General features: G+C 40.3%; 1 protein-coding gene across 5 annotated transcripts; it reads left to right on the top strand.

Annotated features, from left to right (window-relative positions):
• The first annotated feature begins 5,647 nt into the window (after positions 1–5,647).
• Positions 5,648–12,009, top strand: LOC148022075 (putative glycosyltransferase At5g25310). Of its 5 annotated transcripts, none has more exons than XM_087697689.1 (7): positions 5,648–5,867; positions 5,958–5,990; positions 6,447–6,529; positions 6,817–8,247; positions 8,383–8,525; positions 8,802–9,150; positions 11,049–12,009. In XM_087697689.1, the coding sequence occupies exons 4-7, from the start codon at positions 7,267–7,269 to the stop codon at positions 11,730–11,732; spliced, it is 2,157 nt and encodes a 718-aa protein (XP_087553815.1). In that variant the 5' UTR covers positions 5,648–5,867; positions 5,958–5,990; positions 6,447–6,529; positions 6,817–7,266; the 3' UTR covers positions 11,733–12,009. The 5 variants fall into 5 exon arrangements, with proteins under 5 accessions (XP_087553815.1, XP_087553812.1, XP_087553814.1 ...); XM_087697686.1 differs by having other exon boundaries at positions 6,106–6,529; XM_087697688.1 differs by having other exon boundaries at positions 5,958–6,298.
• Positions 12,010–16,222: the final 4,213 nt, after the last annotated feature.

Genomic DNA, 16,222 nt, shown 5'->3' with positions numbered 1-16,222 from the left:
GGTTCTTTCCATATGTGCATAGACTACATATCTTTGAACAAGATCACAATCAAGAATTGTTTTCCTATCCCAAGGATAGATGATATCTTGGATAAGTTGCAAGGGGCTAGTATCTTTAGTCACATTGATCTCAAGAGTGGCTATCACCAAATACAAATAGCACCTAAAGATGTTCATAAAACATCTTTTTGTACAACATTTGGACTATACGAGTTTTTAGTCATGCCATTTGGTTTGACTAACGCACCTGCCACATTCAATCAAATGATGGAGAGAATTTTCAGATCTCACTCAAAGTTCACATGTGTCTTCTTTGATGACATTCTAATATTTTCACGGTCTGAAGAAGAGCATAGAAAACATCTATCTATTGTTTTTCAAGAGCTTCGCAAGCATAGACTACAAGTCAATGCTAAGAAGAGTGATTCTTCCTTTCGGAAATTCATTACTTAGACCATATTGTTTCTCACAATTTGGTGAGAATGGATCTTGAGAATAATCGAGCCATTGTTGATTGGCCTACACCTACTTCTGTACATGAAGCTAGAAGTTTCTTGGGCAGCCTATGTTCATACTACAAGAGGTTCATATGAGGTTTTGCATATGTTGCATATCCTCCACATGACCTTACTAAGAAGTGAATGTCTTTTCATTGGGGATCAAGGCAACTACAAGCCTTTGAAAGAATTAAGTTTCTTGTGACTCAAGAACTAGTTCTCATAGTTCCGAATCTTCAAAAACCTTTTGAAGTTCACTGTGATGCTTTTGGGGATTGCATTGGAGCTGTGCTTAACCAAGAGCATCATGCAGCAGCATTTGAGATCCGATGCCTCAAGGATCATGAGCTACATGCTCCAGTATATGAGAAAGAGCTTATGGCAGTGGTACATGCTCTTCAAGTATGGAAACACTATTTACTTGGTGCAGATTTTGTTATTAAAACAGATCACCAAAGTCTAAGATACTTCCTCACTCAGGAGAAGCTCTCAGAGAAACAAATGCGTTGGGAAAATTTCTTATCTGTGTTTCATTTTCAAATCCTTCATACATCTAGAACTAAGAATGTGGTAGCAAATGCTCTATCACGGTGACCTCGAGTGAATGCAATCACAACTTTTTACCATAACAAGTTCATGGATTTACCCAAAATGTATGCAACTGATTCTGACTTCTCAACCATATGGGATCAGCTTAACTCAGGTCAATCAATTACACCTTACTCGATTCGAGATGGTTATTTGTATCATCATCAAGTAGTTTGTGTAGCATTACCATTGCGACACAAGGTAATGGATGAAGCACATGCATCTCCATATGCTAAACATAGGGGTATTCTACCCACTACTCAAGCATTGGAAAGATATTTCTTTTGGCCCACTCTTAGAGCTGACATTGAAAGATATGTCAGCGAGTGCAAGATATGCCAAAAAGTAAAGTATGATATACATAAACTACTTGGTCTACTAAAGCCATTACCTATTCCCAGTGAGCCTTGGGAAAGTATAGCCATGGACTTTATCATGGAGCTTCCTCGCACACAAGCAGGCAACGATGCAATCTGGACTATGATTGATAGATTCAGTAAGTAAGCTCACTTTATACCTGTGAGAAAGACAATCAAAGTTGATCATATGGCTAAGCTATTCATTGCTCATATTTTCAAGCATCATGGCATGCCTAAGTCCATTATAAGTGATTGAGATTCCCGCATGACTAGCCTCTTTTGGCAAGCTCTCTTTGAGAACCTCAAGACAAAGTTAAAGTTTTCATCCTCTTATCATCCTCAAACGGATGGGTAGAGTGAAAGTACTAATTCTATTGTTCTTGACCTTTTGAAATCCTATGTCTCTGATAATCAAAGAGAATGGGAAAAGTATTTGCCTTTAGTAGAGTTTGCATACAATAATATGGTGCACTCTAGTATTAGTAAGGCACCCTTTGAGATCATCTATGGTAAGCCTCATTTACCACCCATTCTTCTTACGAAGGATAAGATCTTTGCAGTAGATGAAAGACATTGATACAAATTTCACTCAAGTAAAAGCTGCTATCCAAAGGACACAAGAGAAGCATAAATGCAAAGCTGATAAGCATCGTCGTAAGCTAGATCTCAAGTTGGGACAATGTTTTCTTTTAAGTTTGAGAAGGCTCGCTTGAAGAAGCAGAAAGGTCAAAAGGGTAAAGTGGTTAAGCTTTCTAATCGCTATTATGGCCCTTTCAAGATCACAAATAAGATAAATGATGTGACTTTTTGTTTGGATCTACCAAGTGATTGGAACATTCATAATGCTTTCCATATAAGTTTGCTATGTCCCTATATTGGAAAACCTCCAATGGAACCAATTAAGGAAGATTTACCTGACATAGAAGAAATAGAAGAGTTCCTTGTGCCTGAAAGAATTTTACACCATCATGACAATACTCTAAGGTCAGATAAGGTATTACGGAAGTATCTGGTTAAGTTTAAGAATTATTCCCCATTGGATGCTCAAATTATGACTGAGAGAGAACAACAAGACTTTCCAGATCTTCTTAAGGACCATGTATCCCCTCTATAGTTGAGGTCAACTGTTTAGAAGCCAAAGGGATGTCACTAAATTGATTGCTTATTACGCATTCTCTATTTAAAAATTTTAGTCAATAAATTGATGACTCACTTTTCTTTAAGTGTTGATGATGATCTAGCATGGCCATGAGACCATTTAGAGACCAGTATTCCTAGTGCATCACTGAATGGGGTGATCGGAGCACTATAATGGGGATATCTGGTACAGACAGTACAAGTTATGAAGGGGGAAAGAAGTGTCTGCCAAGTGTAAGAGTGTACACAAGAACCAAGGAGTTACACATAAATGAAGATGGATTAAGTTCTAAGAAGAGGAAATGCATTAGTATTGTGATATATATTTATGTGTGCATTCGAGGACGCCTGGGAACATTTACTTGTGTGTAATGAGCATTGCATTCATTTGGGGTCATCCTCTCCCTTACAAGTCAAGGTTTAAGGTCTTTTCTTTCATTAAGAAAGATGAGAGAGGGAATTCTCTCACTAAGAAAGACGAGAGACGTCTCTTTCTAAGGTCTAAAATGACACAAGATTTTGTGTGGAATTCAATCTTAAGGTTGAGGCCCAAGGCAATTTAATGAACTCTCCTTAAGGTGGTTGCATGGACCACAAGTTAAGAGTACAATTTAAAAAGTTGTTTTTTTTTTTAAGACATTGTGAATCCATTTTTAAAATATCTCGCGATAGAAAGATGATCGCTGAAAACGACCCACAATGGTTATCGAAAACAACGAGATCTACAACTTTCGTATTGGACGTTTTTTCATCCGAGCAACACACAGAGAGATATCTTGAAATTGGTGCTGCATAGTAGGTCATGGAACATCCCATCTTGCATGAAGATCAACCTTCCAATCTTGGCACTCAACCAAGAAGAGAAGCTCTTGAAATCCTATAAAAGAGTAGGCTCTCCGCTTGGGTGTGAGAGAGGTGAAGGAAGCATCAATTTGCATGCATCCAAGAGGAGAAGAGAATGTGGAAGTGTTGTGGAAGCTCTACTAAAATCAAGTGCAGTGGAAGCTTTGCTGAAATCAAGTTCCAAGAGGAGAAGAGAAGGTACAAGAGCTACGGAAGCTCTGTTGAAATCAAGTTCCAAGAGGAGAAGAGAAGGTGCAAGTGCTACGGAAGCTCTACTGAAATCAAGCTCCAAAAGGAGAGCCCTACACATATTGTGTAGGAGAGAAGGAGACTCAAGAAGGATCAAAAGGTGCCAACTTCCAAGTTGTGCAAGTGTTAGCCGGTCGTATATCATGCAAGAAACCGTGATCTTGTTTTCAAGATTTACAAGTAAGAACTGGTTTATGTGTAATGGAGGAGCTTGCTCCTTGTCAATAATATAACTCCACAAGGGGGGGGGGGACTGCCCCATCTTCCAATCCCTAGTGTATTCTCTCTCTCTCTCTCTCTCTCTCTCTCTCTCTCTCTCTCTCTCTCTCTCTCTCTCTCTCTCTCTCTCTTTACATCTTTCTTTTCTCTCATCTGTTCTCTCTATGCGCCAACATAATATTCACCATATATATTTTAAGTATATAAGAAAGTCGAGTGTGTATCTCGGATCTTATAACATGAAGAAAGGAAAGAGCTTGGAAGGGCCACACTTTTTTTGAACTTGTGTTTTATCATTTTCTTGAAAGATGTAAAGAGAACCGGCATGCAATTTTGTATTGACAAATGAGTAGCACTTGAGTTAAAGACGTGTAAATCAATAGCTCTAGATATGCCCTAGCCCCTTTGCCTACTCCAATGGAAATAGTGTGTGTTTATGACTTGGCTCGTCTACCATACTAGCTATGCACAGAGAGAGAGAGAGAGAGAGAGAGAGAGAGACTTCATTTACTCCAATGACAATGCAAATATAGATTCACTCCATTCCCCCAATTCCAAGGTATATTTAAAATCTCAATTTCTTTACATATGAAGCCTAAGACCATATGTATTTCTCCATACTTAACTAACATCATTTGACATGTGAAAAAGGTGATATCATTGACATTTTCATTTCTACTTTCTTTGTGATATGAATTGTTGCAAAGGTAATGACAATAACATTTTCATTTTTAACTTATTATTAATATTTTGGTTAGCAAAGGTCATATGCTTTACAATGGTAAGATGGCATGGTGAATTGTTAGTAAAAAATTAATCCATTTTTTGTTATTTGTGTGTGTGTGTGTGTGTGTGTGTGAGGCATGCACCTTTTTTTGCCTTTGATCCCCCAAAGCGAGAATTTGTTCTATCATTGAAAACAAGGGCTTCTTTCCATAAACTCGAAAAAATCAACTCTAGATGAAAGTTTACCTATTTAACTTACAAGTACTAGAAGCAATATTTGAATAATGATTCACTATGTGATTGCATGATTGTAAAAGCATATGCCCTAATAGGCAATGCTAAGGAAGGGAAATGCTTGTGCACACTAATGTGAACATGTTATACACCACACACACATGATGTACATGTCATATGAGTGGTTAAAAAATAGTTAAAGAAAAACTAATCTACATGTTATAGTAGGTGCACACTAAGATAAGAAAAGAGTTCATTTATCAGACACACTTTTGTTCTTGCAAACCAATCAAATTGCTTCATGCTTGGGACAACATCTCAAGATGACTCTTATGAAGAAATTTTCGTTAATAACCCTTTCTAGACAAGTTAATGAATAATACCATGCCACATCATCACATGCCGATGAGATTCTTTACGAGATGCTCTACAAATGTGCATTGTATTATGAGCTTGTTCTTGCTAAATTTTTTGAAAAATTAATGAGTTTGATATAGAGCCACCCACGTGGAAGGTGCCTTAATAGTCTGTCTACATCAGCATCATCATCATCACTAGCCTAAACAAAAGACATTTAGGTAAAGGTTAAGGCATCCACGTGTTATTAAGAAATTCCCAAAATAAACAAAAGACATTTAGGCAAAGGTTAAGGCCTCCACGTGTTATTAAGAAATTCCCAAATTAATTTAGCTTCTTGATTGGTGTTTTTTTCTATTCTTTGTCAATTTTCAAAAGACTTAAGAGAGTGCATTATCAGATCATGCCAATTCAGCAGCAGTAGCAGTTAATTGTGGCGGAAAATTCACAAGCAAAGAAGCGAGAGAAGGGCAAGGGGGGTGCGGGGAGGGAAGGAGGGGGCGGATTGAAACTGCTCTGAACGTTTGAGCTTCTTCTGATGCTTTTTCTACAAGCGAGAAGATCAAACGTCTTCTAGCCACCAAGAAGAAGTAGATACTGAGCAAATGGAGGGAGCAAGAAGATGATGACGATGTCTTATGGCTATGAATATGACACGGTAATCCAGCTTCCCCTCTCATTTTCTGGAAAATAATAAAAATGACGATGTCAAGTTAGCGGAATCTTGAAAGTTTTATGCAATTTGTAGGAGGAGGAGAGAAGGAAAGATATTGAGTACACGGTAATCGAATTTCTTCCGTCATCTCTAGAAGCAGATCATGATGATGTTGTGATTATAGCACAGTTGTCTGGCAAAGTATAGTTCCAGATTTGAGCTTTTCAGATACGATTGACAGATGATGTAATTTAGAGAACAGCGAAACGAAAACGACCAAATTTTGTCTTCGACAGATTATTGGCAATCTTCCTTTTGCTCTTGTTAATCAATCTGTGAAGTTCTTGCAATCCATCAAGGCCATGATTAACGGAAGGACTTTTGAAACTCTACCTGAAAGCCAAGCCTGAATCTGCTATTCTTGACAAAGGAAGGCCTGTGACCTGTGATCTCATCTTTCCAAGCTATCAAACATTTCCATCTCTATTCGATGAAAACTTTGTCTTTTTGTTTTTAAAGTTCCTGTTCGTTCTGAATATCTTGCTGCTCACAGAGAGACTCTTCGGGAATTGGGAGGTGCAGGTCCCGCTTTCTTGCCTTCCAAATGCAGCAAGCTCGCTCACAACATACTTGTTTATTCCTATGTTTTCTCCTCTTTAAGCAATGTAAGATTCTGAACAATTTTAAACCTTGTTGTATCTTCTTTTTCCCCTCCCAAAAGCTTGCACTTGAATTCTTTATTATTTACAAGAAAAAGTTGCATCTTCTTTTTGGAACTAATTTCCCCTCCGAAAGCTTGCACTCGAATTCTTTAAAACAAAAGCAATTGCATGCTCAAGGCCTATTAACCATATAATCTCCTCATGGCCATGTTTGAGAGGGATTCTGAGGTACTCTGTTCACTATGTATCATTAACAGAGTCTGTCTATTAACACTTGAGTAATCTTTCAGGTGCCTTTCTTGCTTGATGTCATAACAGAGGCTGCTTTGCACAAGTGGTTCCTTCAAATTGGGGGAATTAGCCTGAGGCTTTTATGATTCCTCCCAGTTTGCAAGCTTCAAGCAGTGGATCACTAATAACAATATCAAGCACTCAAGCGGCACCTCCATGTCAGAAGTGTTACAAATACGTAATTAGAGGCAACTCTTATCAGAAAATATTGTGCACTTATCAAGAGGACTCTTGGAAAGCATTTTTGAAAGCTTTCTTATTTGCTGGACATTATTTTGTTTGAAGTGCAAATCATTCTTTTGAAATCAGTATCACTGCTGCATAATTGAATCTTGATTTTCTAGATTGGCAGTTTACTGGTTTCAAGTTTCACCCAGCTCCAGTTCCATGTCCAATAATTATGTATTTTATGCCAATGAATTTTCAAATTTTCACATAACCTTGAAGCTATGAATTGGTTTAATGTAAGAAAAGGATGGGCCAAATTGAGGCAGCAAGTGAAACACGCTCTTGTGGCCATGGCAGTTTTGATGGCAGTGATGGTGCTGCATCAAGGTTGGGCTTCCTATAAATCTTCTGCAGCTGTTTTGTCACTCAGGTCATTCATATCAGGAACTTCCTGGTTGGGATTGAAGACGGAGGTCGAGAGGCCAACAAATGCCCTTCCAAAAGCACCAATTATCGGAGTAAGGGAAGGACATAATGCAGAGTTGTTCGCCTTGAGCCCTCATGTGAGTGAGCCTGATCCAGAATTTTCACATCCACACTATGATGGGGTTTTGAACTCACTGAAGGAGAAGAGTGTCCAGCGGAATGCTGAACCTCTGACTTCACCCATTCAAGCACAGGCCAAAGGTCCAGCAAATACAATCTTGTCCCATACTTCATTGGCTCCGCCATTACAAGGAAGGGTCCAACATTTGAATTTCTCAGTGCATGGGGGAGAGGCCAATAATGTCAGTGATGAACAGTCCATGCTTGAAAGTCCTGTTGGGCTACTAAATTTAAATAACAAAACCAGCATAGTTCCGGAACATCTCTATGACCCTGAAAGTAATCAGAAGAATATTAAAGCTGACACAAAAACATCTTCACCTTCAGGAGAAACGTACTCTATAAAGGGAGAGGAGGCAGAGAAAGCTACAAGTGCAGCACAAAAAAGTAATACAGTTTATTCATCAAAAGACAAGGTCAGTATAGTAGGAGATAGCAGCCTCACGGGTAAGGAGGTGGATGTTAAGAACAGTGGTTTGACACAGGAAATTACAACTGCTAATTTGACAGATGCAGTTGGAGAGACTCATAAGACAGTTGGGATAATTGAGGAGTTGGATAAATCCACCATGACAGGGCTCAATGCTAATGCCACTTTTAACTGCATGCAGCAGATAAGGCCATCGAAATTGCTGTGCCCACCCTCTACAATGAAGGTTGGATAGATTTCAGCAAACTCAAATCTCTTTGCAGTGTGATACAGATTTCTGTGTAAGTAATTAGGATAGCTACTGCTTTATGATGTCCTGCATTATAAAACATAATACTTGAAGGTGGAAAAATACTGGCAGGAATCGAATTGGCCACTGTCCGAGCTGGAGTTTGAACTTGCTGCCGCCAAACATGCTATTGCACAATACCCACTTGCCATCAGATCATCAGAGTTTGATCAGTTATATGCACCTATTTATCACAATGTTACTGAATTCAAAAAGTAAGGTGCACCTTTCTGCTAGACTTTGCATGTGTTGAACAATTGAACTGATTTTTAAAACCTCCAGTATCATCTACACGACATGCTCGTATGTTGATCAATAATGTATCTAGGATACAGGCCATTCATCAATAACTGTTAATTGCTCATGAAAAAAGTAACTAAGACGTCTGGGAGAAAATAAATTGGTAGGCTTTCCTGATAAAGCATGACCATGATAACTTCTTCCAGGTAGTAGATATAAGAGGGATGAAAATAATGCAATTGCTCGTGCAGGAGCTATGAGCTTATGGAGAAGATGTTTCGAGTGTATGTATACAAAGAAGGCAACAAGCCTCTATTGCATGAAGGGCCAATAACCGGCATCTATGCGTCTGAAGGACTCTTCATTCATGAAATGGAGATTAATAAACAGTTTGTTGTGGATGACTACCAGAAGGCCAATGCTTTTTTCTTGCCTTATTCTGTTGCAGCCATGGTGACAGAGCTCTATGTGCCTAACTCACATAGCATGAAACCTTTGGCGACTTTCATTAAGGACTACGTAGAGCTTATTGCTGCCAACTATCCATTCTGGAACAGAACCAAAGGTGGAGACCATTTTTTTGTTTCTTGTCATGATTGGGTAAGTTAATACTTGTGAATCTTATCTAGATTTTACCAAGATTCTTTGATCTCAAATCATTAAGTTGTCATGTATCAAGAGTTCTGTAGACAGACATTTCTAAAATTTTGAGCTCACCACGTGATCCATGATCTATTAGTGTCTATCAGTATATGTGCTAAGGTTCTGTTAGCTACGTACTGTTTGGTGAGTAGGATACCTACAGCTGTTAGATGTCAAGATACCTACAGCTACGTACTGTTTGGTGAGTAGGATACCTACAGCTGTTAGATGTCAAGATACTGCACTAGGCTGCCGGATTTTGTTTGTGGCACAGGACATGAGGAAAGGCTCATAATCTTGGCGCAAAGGCAAGGGGAGAGCCTTGAAGAAATGCAAAAGAGAGCAGAAGATTGGGCTAACCATAATGAAAGAAGAGTCAAGGACTTGGCACACTGTGTTGGTCTGGGTAGAAGCAGACAAAATGCTAGCAAAGGGGAGGGGAGAGGCCGCTCAAGTGAGCCTAGAGACCCAATAGCGTGCCTTCCTTAACACAATCCTGGATATCACTATAATAAGATCACAATCGACCAACCTTCGACAAAGGTTTAGGCCATGAAAGATTACAAGAAAATATTAAAAAAAGTTAGAAAATTTAATAGGAAAGATCCAACAAAAAAAACTAATTAGAATTGAGATTTCAAAAGGGAACCTTTAAAAAATCTAAAAATTGAATTGATCAAGTTGAAAAGAATTGCCACTAAGTTAAAAATATTACTCTGATTCCCTCCCTGTTGTGTAGAAATATTATCTAAAAATAATTTATTATACTTGCAAATGGTGCATACAAGTTTATTAAATGCACTTAGAAGGTTTTGTTTGTCAGTGACTTAGTTGCATCACAGTTATGTTTTGCATGTGAGCTGTGGATTAAGTCACCATACACACAATTCCTTTTAAAGCCTGCTTTTAGTACACGTGTAAACTGCAGGAGAAAACACCTAGTTGTTAAGAAGACAAGCTCCAATTTCTTGCTTGTCCTCTTTTTCTTTTGACGATTTTGATGTATGTTTTAATATATGAGAGTGCTAAAGAAAGAAAATACAAATGTCAGGGAGTAGGTATGTAGATCTTGAAATGCCATTCAATAAAATGTGTTTCCATGTATCCCTTCTTCTGTGGATCTGACAATATTTAACTAACAATCTCTCTTGACTTAGTATCATGGGCGACATGAATTTGAGCCCAGTTATGCGTGGGTACTTCAGAAGATCACACCAAAATCCAGGTTGTAGTCACTTGAGTTGAGAATGGCTGAATGAGTCGTTCCCATCTTCTGTGGATCTGACAATATCTAACTAACAATCTCTAGACTTGTCTTAGTATCATGGGGGACATGAATTTGAGCCCAGTTATGCGTGGGTACTTCAGAAGATCACACCAAAATCCAGGTTGTCGTAGTCACTTGAGTTGAGAATGGCTGAATGAGTCGTATAGACAGCTTATTTTGAGTCCCTGGTTCAGACGCAATGGTACTAATTCCCAGACTAAGTCAATAAAACTGTTTGAAACATAGAAATTACATTGTTTCCTCTCTCCTCGGAAATCCATAAAATGCAGTAAGCAGAACAACTGCAGTGAAGTGCTATGAGCTGACAAGCCAATATCATAGTGAGACTCTGATTGCGTCTTATTGTAATAGCTTCGGTTGGGCTTTAGTTTCTTTTAATTTTGGACTGTAAAGCAAGTTAAATTTATATATCAGCTGGAAACAGATTGCGTGAGGGAACAGGTTGCTCTCTTGTTTTTAATGGTTTCAGAGAGAGACAACAAGACAGACACAAGGTCTTGAGGGAGAGAGGGAGGGAGGGAGGGAGGGAGGGAGGGAATTGGCTAAGTTCTTCTTGGGGTGCATATAGGGCCCTGCAACTGCACGAGATCACCCAGCGCTGCGAGAGAATGCCATAAAGGTGGTGTGCAATGCAGACACAACAGAAGAGTTCATGATTGGCAGAGACGGATCCCTCCCAGAGTTCTACATGCACTCCAAGAAGCTGCCTTCTGATGCTGGGCGTGGACCTGGTCGCAAAGAAAGACAACGCACATTGGCATTTTTTGCAGGCCAAATGCACGGCCGGGTCCGGCCACAGTTGTTACAATACTGGGAGTTCCCAAAGGGTGGGCCTGACATGCAAATTTTTGGTGTGCTTCCCAAGAGGCAGACACGCCGTCGGTCATATGTGCAACGCATGAAGGCCAGTAAATACTGCGTATGTGCTATGGGCTATGAAGTGAATAGCCCTCGCATTGTGGAAGCTATCCACAATGACTGTGTGCCGGTCATCATTGCTGATGGTTTTGTGTTACCCTTCTCTGATGTGCTCGATTGGTCTTCCTTTTCCATCACCATTCCGGAGGTTGACATTCCATCCCTTAAGAGCATTCTCGAGTCCGTCCCTGAGAGTCGCTACCGCACCATGCAAAGCCACCTCCGCCATGTACGCCGCCATTTTTTATGGCATCAACCACCTCGTCGTTTTGACACCTTCCACATGATCCTTCATTCGGTTTGGGCCAGTCGTCTACGTCAACTCCCTGTTTGAGGTTCAATCCATAGGGCCCTTTTTAAGGTCTAGCTAGCCTTAATTAGTCCTGCTTCCTTCTAGATTTTTAGAGTTAGCAGAACATGAGGCATATCCTGCTTCCTTCCTGTAGATCTTTAAAGCTAGCTGGACTTGAGGTATATAACTCACTGTACCATACGGCACAGGTGAGAAGACAGCCACCACCAAACCATGCAGGGTGTACATTTAGCATCACATATCGGTTTCATTAAGCCTGAGACATACCAGATTTCTATCATTCAAGAGCCCAATTCAAGATGGACTTGAACAATACTTATCTCAGGGCATGTGGTTGCATGCCATAAGCATAATGCTGGAAGAGCAGTGTGGATGGGTTCGAGCTGTTCTGCAACCTGCACCATGAGATAGTTGTACTCTTGTAAAGTCGGTTGAGTTTCACAGCCACCTTATATCTACAACTGCCAGATCGAATGTTCCTTGTATGCATCACCTCATACAAAAACTGATATTTTAGTAGATGTTGTGAGGGGGAAGCTCATTATCACAATGTGGCATGAATACGGAAGCACAGTATCTGCTAAAGAATGAGAAACACTTGAATCAAATTATATCAACCATGACCTCAAAGAAAAGGAAGAACATAGCATGAACATGAAAGCTCAGTGTCGCAGACACACTTAAATTATATCAACTATGACCTCAGAGAAAAGAAAGGCCAAGTTGGAATGAGTACAACTTATTTTGATAAATTTGACAGCTATACACGAACAAAGATACTCTCACAAACAATGCTTTGTTTCAGGGTAAAGGTGTCTGTCTTGTGGCACCTAAGAAAAAAATGTTGTAATAGTAAATTATCTTGTTTTCTTTTAAAATGCGAAAATAGGGAGACATGTTGCTCTACAAAATGAGTATGTACAATTTTGCTAGTAGGATCATATTAATGTCCCAACACGATCAATTGGGACTCTTTTATACCCTTAAGTCTTTGAGATGCTAGTCTATGTCATACACCCATAGTTTCCAAAATATGAGAGATGAAATGAATCCAGCTTACAATATTTAGAAATTGAAAGAAAAACTAAAGAAAAATCTTTTAGCTCTATGGAATAGACTTGTTCAACGAGATAATTGCATAGGATAGGCGTGGGGACTTTGTTTTCCACTCTGCCCATCAATCTCCTAACATGTGAGATAATACGCACATAAACGGAAAAGAATCACTCTTCCTTTAAAGGATCAAAACAACATAATCATAGAGAACCATGAAAGTCATTATAATACTTAAGCAATAGCCCTATTGCTATTTCCATTCAAAATAGCAAAATGGCCGGGCTAGGAATCATGCTGTTGTTGCTGTCTTCTTCTTAACGTGGATCTTATCGATGAGTTTCTGTTTCTCAAAGCAAAATAGAATCCCTTTGCAGATGCACCTAACTTGGCGGAGAAAGAAACTTCTCATCCCAAGAATAATCCTCGAGAAACACGCGCTCCAAAGATACAGGTGCTAGTCTTGAGGGGTGTTCGTGTTGGCAATTCTTGGTGGATACCTCGATTTGCACAAAAACGAGCAAGCTCATTTAAAGAAACTAATTCTTTGCCCTTATTTGATCGTAAGGTCTTCAATTTTTGGCCCGAGAGTGGTTCTCAAAGAGTAACCAATCGGTGAAGTTGGAGAAAGCCTCTGACTTTAGCTTCAAAAAATAAGCACATCATCCTACTATAATCATCCACAATCAACATGAAATACACGCTCCCTTTAAGGGACTCCATTTGCATTGGTCCACAAAGATCGGTAGAAATAAGCTCCAAGGGTGTTGAAGACTGCCTTGAAGCCTTGTTGGGAATGGCATCACGAGTTTGCTTCCCATGGATGCAAGATACACATGGTTGCTGGCTCACCACAATATCTGGCAAACCTCAAACAACCTGTCCCCTAAGCACCTTCCAAAGGTAATCATAGTTGAGGTGGTGAAACCAAGTATGCCATACGGATTGTGTCGACCGAGGAATGCCAATGCGCTTAGAGGAACTAAAGAAAGCTCTTACGATCACACTGATTCTACAAGCCCTAGATTGAAACATAACATTCCACGTGCACATTGATGTATCAAAGTTTTCCGTGGGAGCTGTTTTGTGCCAACCTGGTGAGCATAATCTCGATTATCTTGTGAGCTTTTCTAGTAGACAACTCACGGATACAGAGATGAATTACTCCACAATGGAGAGGGAAGGCCTAACTATGGTGTTTGCTGTGAAAAAGTTATGTCATTATCTTTTAGCTACATCCTTTACCTTCTTCGTTGACCATCAGGCTTTGCTTTATTTAGTAAACAAACCTTGCACTATGGGACACATAGCTAGATGGTTACTTCTGCTTCTAGAGTTTGACTTCTCCGTGGTTGTATGCAAGAGTAAGCAGTACTACATGGCAAACTATATGTCTAGTGAGAGAGACCCATTGAGGGTAGATCTAACACTGTATTGGGCAGATGATAGTTCAAATCCTAAAGCATGGATTGCCTGAGAGACATGTAGAGAAGACTAGGCTAAGCACCTTATCCTCAAGGTTCAACCATATCAGTTGATACGACTAGCTCTATAGACAAGACGGATTATTATGAAGATGCACGTGTGAGCATGAGATGCATGATGATGTACTTGTTGAAGCGCATGGTGGAATTGCTAGGGGACACTTCAACGAAGACACTACAACCCACAACGTGTTGCAATCTCAGCTGTGGTGGCCCACTCTATTTCACGATGCAGTTAAGTTCGTGAAGCATTGCGGCGAGTATCAGACAACCAAAGTCCCCATCCATAGGACAAGATGGAGTTGGCCCCGATAATAGCATGACAACCCTTTGAAAAGTGGGGAATCGACTTCATTGGGCCAATCAGACCCACAACGCAATACTCATAGGGTGAAGTACATAATTGTGGCGATGGGTTATCTCACAAAATGGGCCGAAGCTCGGGTAATTAGGAAGAATGATGCTAGGACTATGGCTAAGTTCCTCTAAGAGCAGGTGATCTCACGATTCGACTGCCCCATCGAACTAGTTAATGATCAAGGCACACACTTTATTAATGAAATGATTGTCCATTTGCTCTCCACCTTCTTGATCATCCATAGGAAATCCTCACCATATTACCCTCAAGCTAAGAGTTAGGCGGAATCTACAAATAAGATCCTCGTAAATGTCCTGACTAAGGTAGTCTCCACCTCATGCATTGACTAGGACAATAAGCTCATGGAAGCATTATGGACCTATAGGACAGCCTACAAGGTAGCGGTCTCTATTGAGACTAAAAGCCTACCAATGATATTCTACATGCTGCCTGCAACCACCATAACAAACTGGTTGCAACCACCAGCAAACACACCCAAGGCCATTGACCAGCACCTCAAATGGATACCCAAACGGCAATCGCAATCATCTAGGATCCAACCCGCGTGAACTTATAATCCCAGAACCTCATGCCCTAGGCTTAAGAGACAAAGCTCGCGCTACAGAACTCAATGAACAGTCAAGCTGCAATGGATGCCCAAAGCCCTATTTCGTGCTTAAGGCTACTATGAAGGCAACAATTGCATTTGGTTGCCCAAGACCACAAGTGGCACACGCATGTGCCTCAGTCGTTGTTGCCTTCCAATCCATCTCCATGAGACTGACTGTAAGCCAACTAAATATGGGAACCGAATTGACACAAAAGGAACCAAACCCATTGAGCCTCAATAGGTCTATCGACCGATACCACAGCATGTTGCATCTGGACCGACTCAACCTGACACTTCTATTGTCCCAACTGCTCCACAAGCAAAAAACAACACATGTGTGAGCCGCAAGACCAATCCATCGCATAATTGCCCAATAGACACCCCACTGACTAGCCCGTGAAGCAAGCATTAGTAGCTAAGTTATCCAGCCCAACCAAACCCCAACCTCCAGTAGGCCTTAGACCGTCCTATAAGCGGAGATCTATCCTTACTTTGGCCTCAGACCTAGCCGTGAATATAGGGGACGATTTGGTCACTTGTATCAGATGCTTGGATGCCACCTTCACCAGTTTGCTAAAAGTTATGAACAATTGGATTTAGGACTACTCGACAAGCCATTAGCAAAACAAAAGTATGCTCCTTGCCATGCACTTGGGAGGAATATGAATTCATGTTTGTTAAGATTTCTGAGGTGGTCAAGGACTTGATTGCCAATGAGATTTCTCGAGAGCAAGCTCTCAAACAGTGGTTGCTCACCTCCTATAGCAAGAGCAAAGTCTTTGCAGCAACCCAGGACGAAGCACAAGAAAATGAAGAAATGGAATTCTCATATACCATCAGAGTGCCACAAACACTGCACCTAGGGATAATTATATCCCTCCCCTGACCTCACTTCACACTTAGGGCGCATCAAGGGCAAGACACACCTAGGGAGTTTACACTTGCCTAGACTTGTCTCCCTGAGTCACACCCACAACACCTCCCCTTGTACACGAACTGGGTCCTC

The sequence above is a fragment of the Lygodium microphyllum genome, chromosome 17 (assembly GCF_053477565.2).
Source record: "Lygodium microphyllum isolate KBCC chromosome 17, Lygodium_microphyllum_v1.1.10, whole genome shotgun sequence".
Taxonomy (NCBI): domain Eukaryota; kingdom Viridiplantae; phylum Streptophyta; class Polypodiopsida; order Schizaeales; family Lygodiaceae; genus Lygodium; species Lygodium microphyllum.
The sequence above is the reverse complement of the archived record's forward strand: the minus strand, read 5'-3'. Positions and strand labels throughout refer to the sequence as shown.

Bases quoted from the DNA above. Each gene is read 5' to 3' on its own strand.
- LOC148022075 (XM_087697690.1), top strand. From the start codon at position 7,267: ATGAATTGGTTTAATGTAAGAAAAGGATGGGCCAAATTGAGGCAGCAA. The intron at 8,248-8,382 runs GTTGGATAGATT...AAATACTGGCAG, and splicing joins GCCCACCCTCTACAATGAAG to GAATCGAATTGGCCACTGTC. The intron at 9,151-11,048 runs GTAAGTTAATAC...GGGTGCATATAG, and splicing joins TTGTTTCTTGTCATGATTGG to GGCCCTGCAACTGCACGAGA.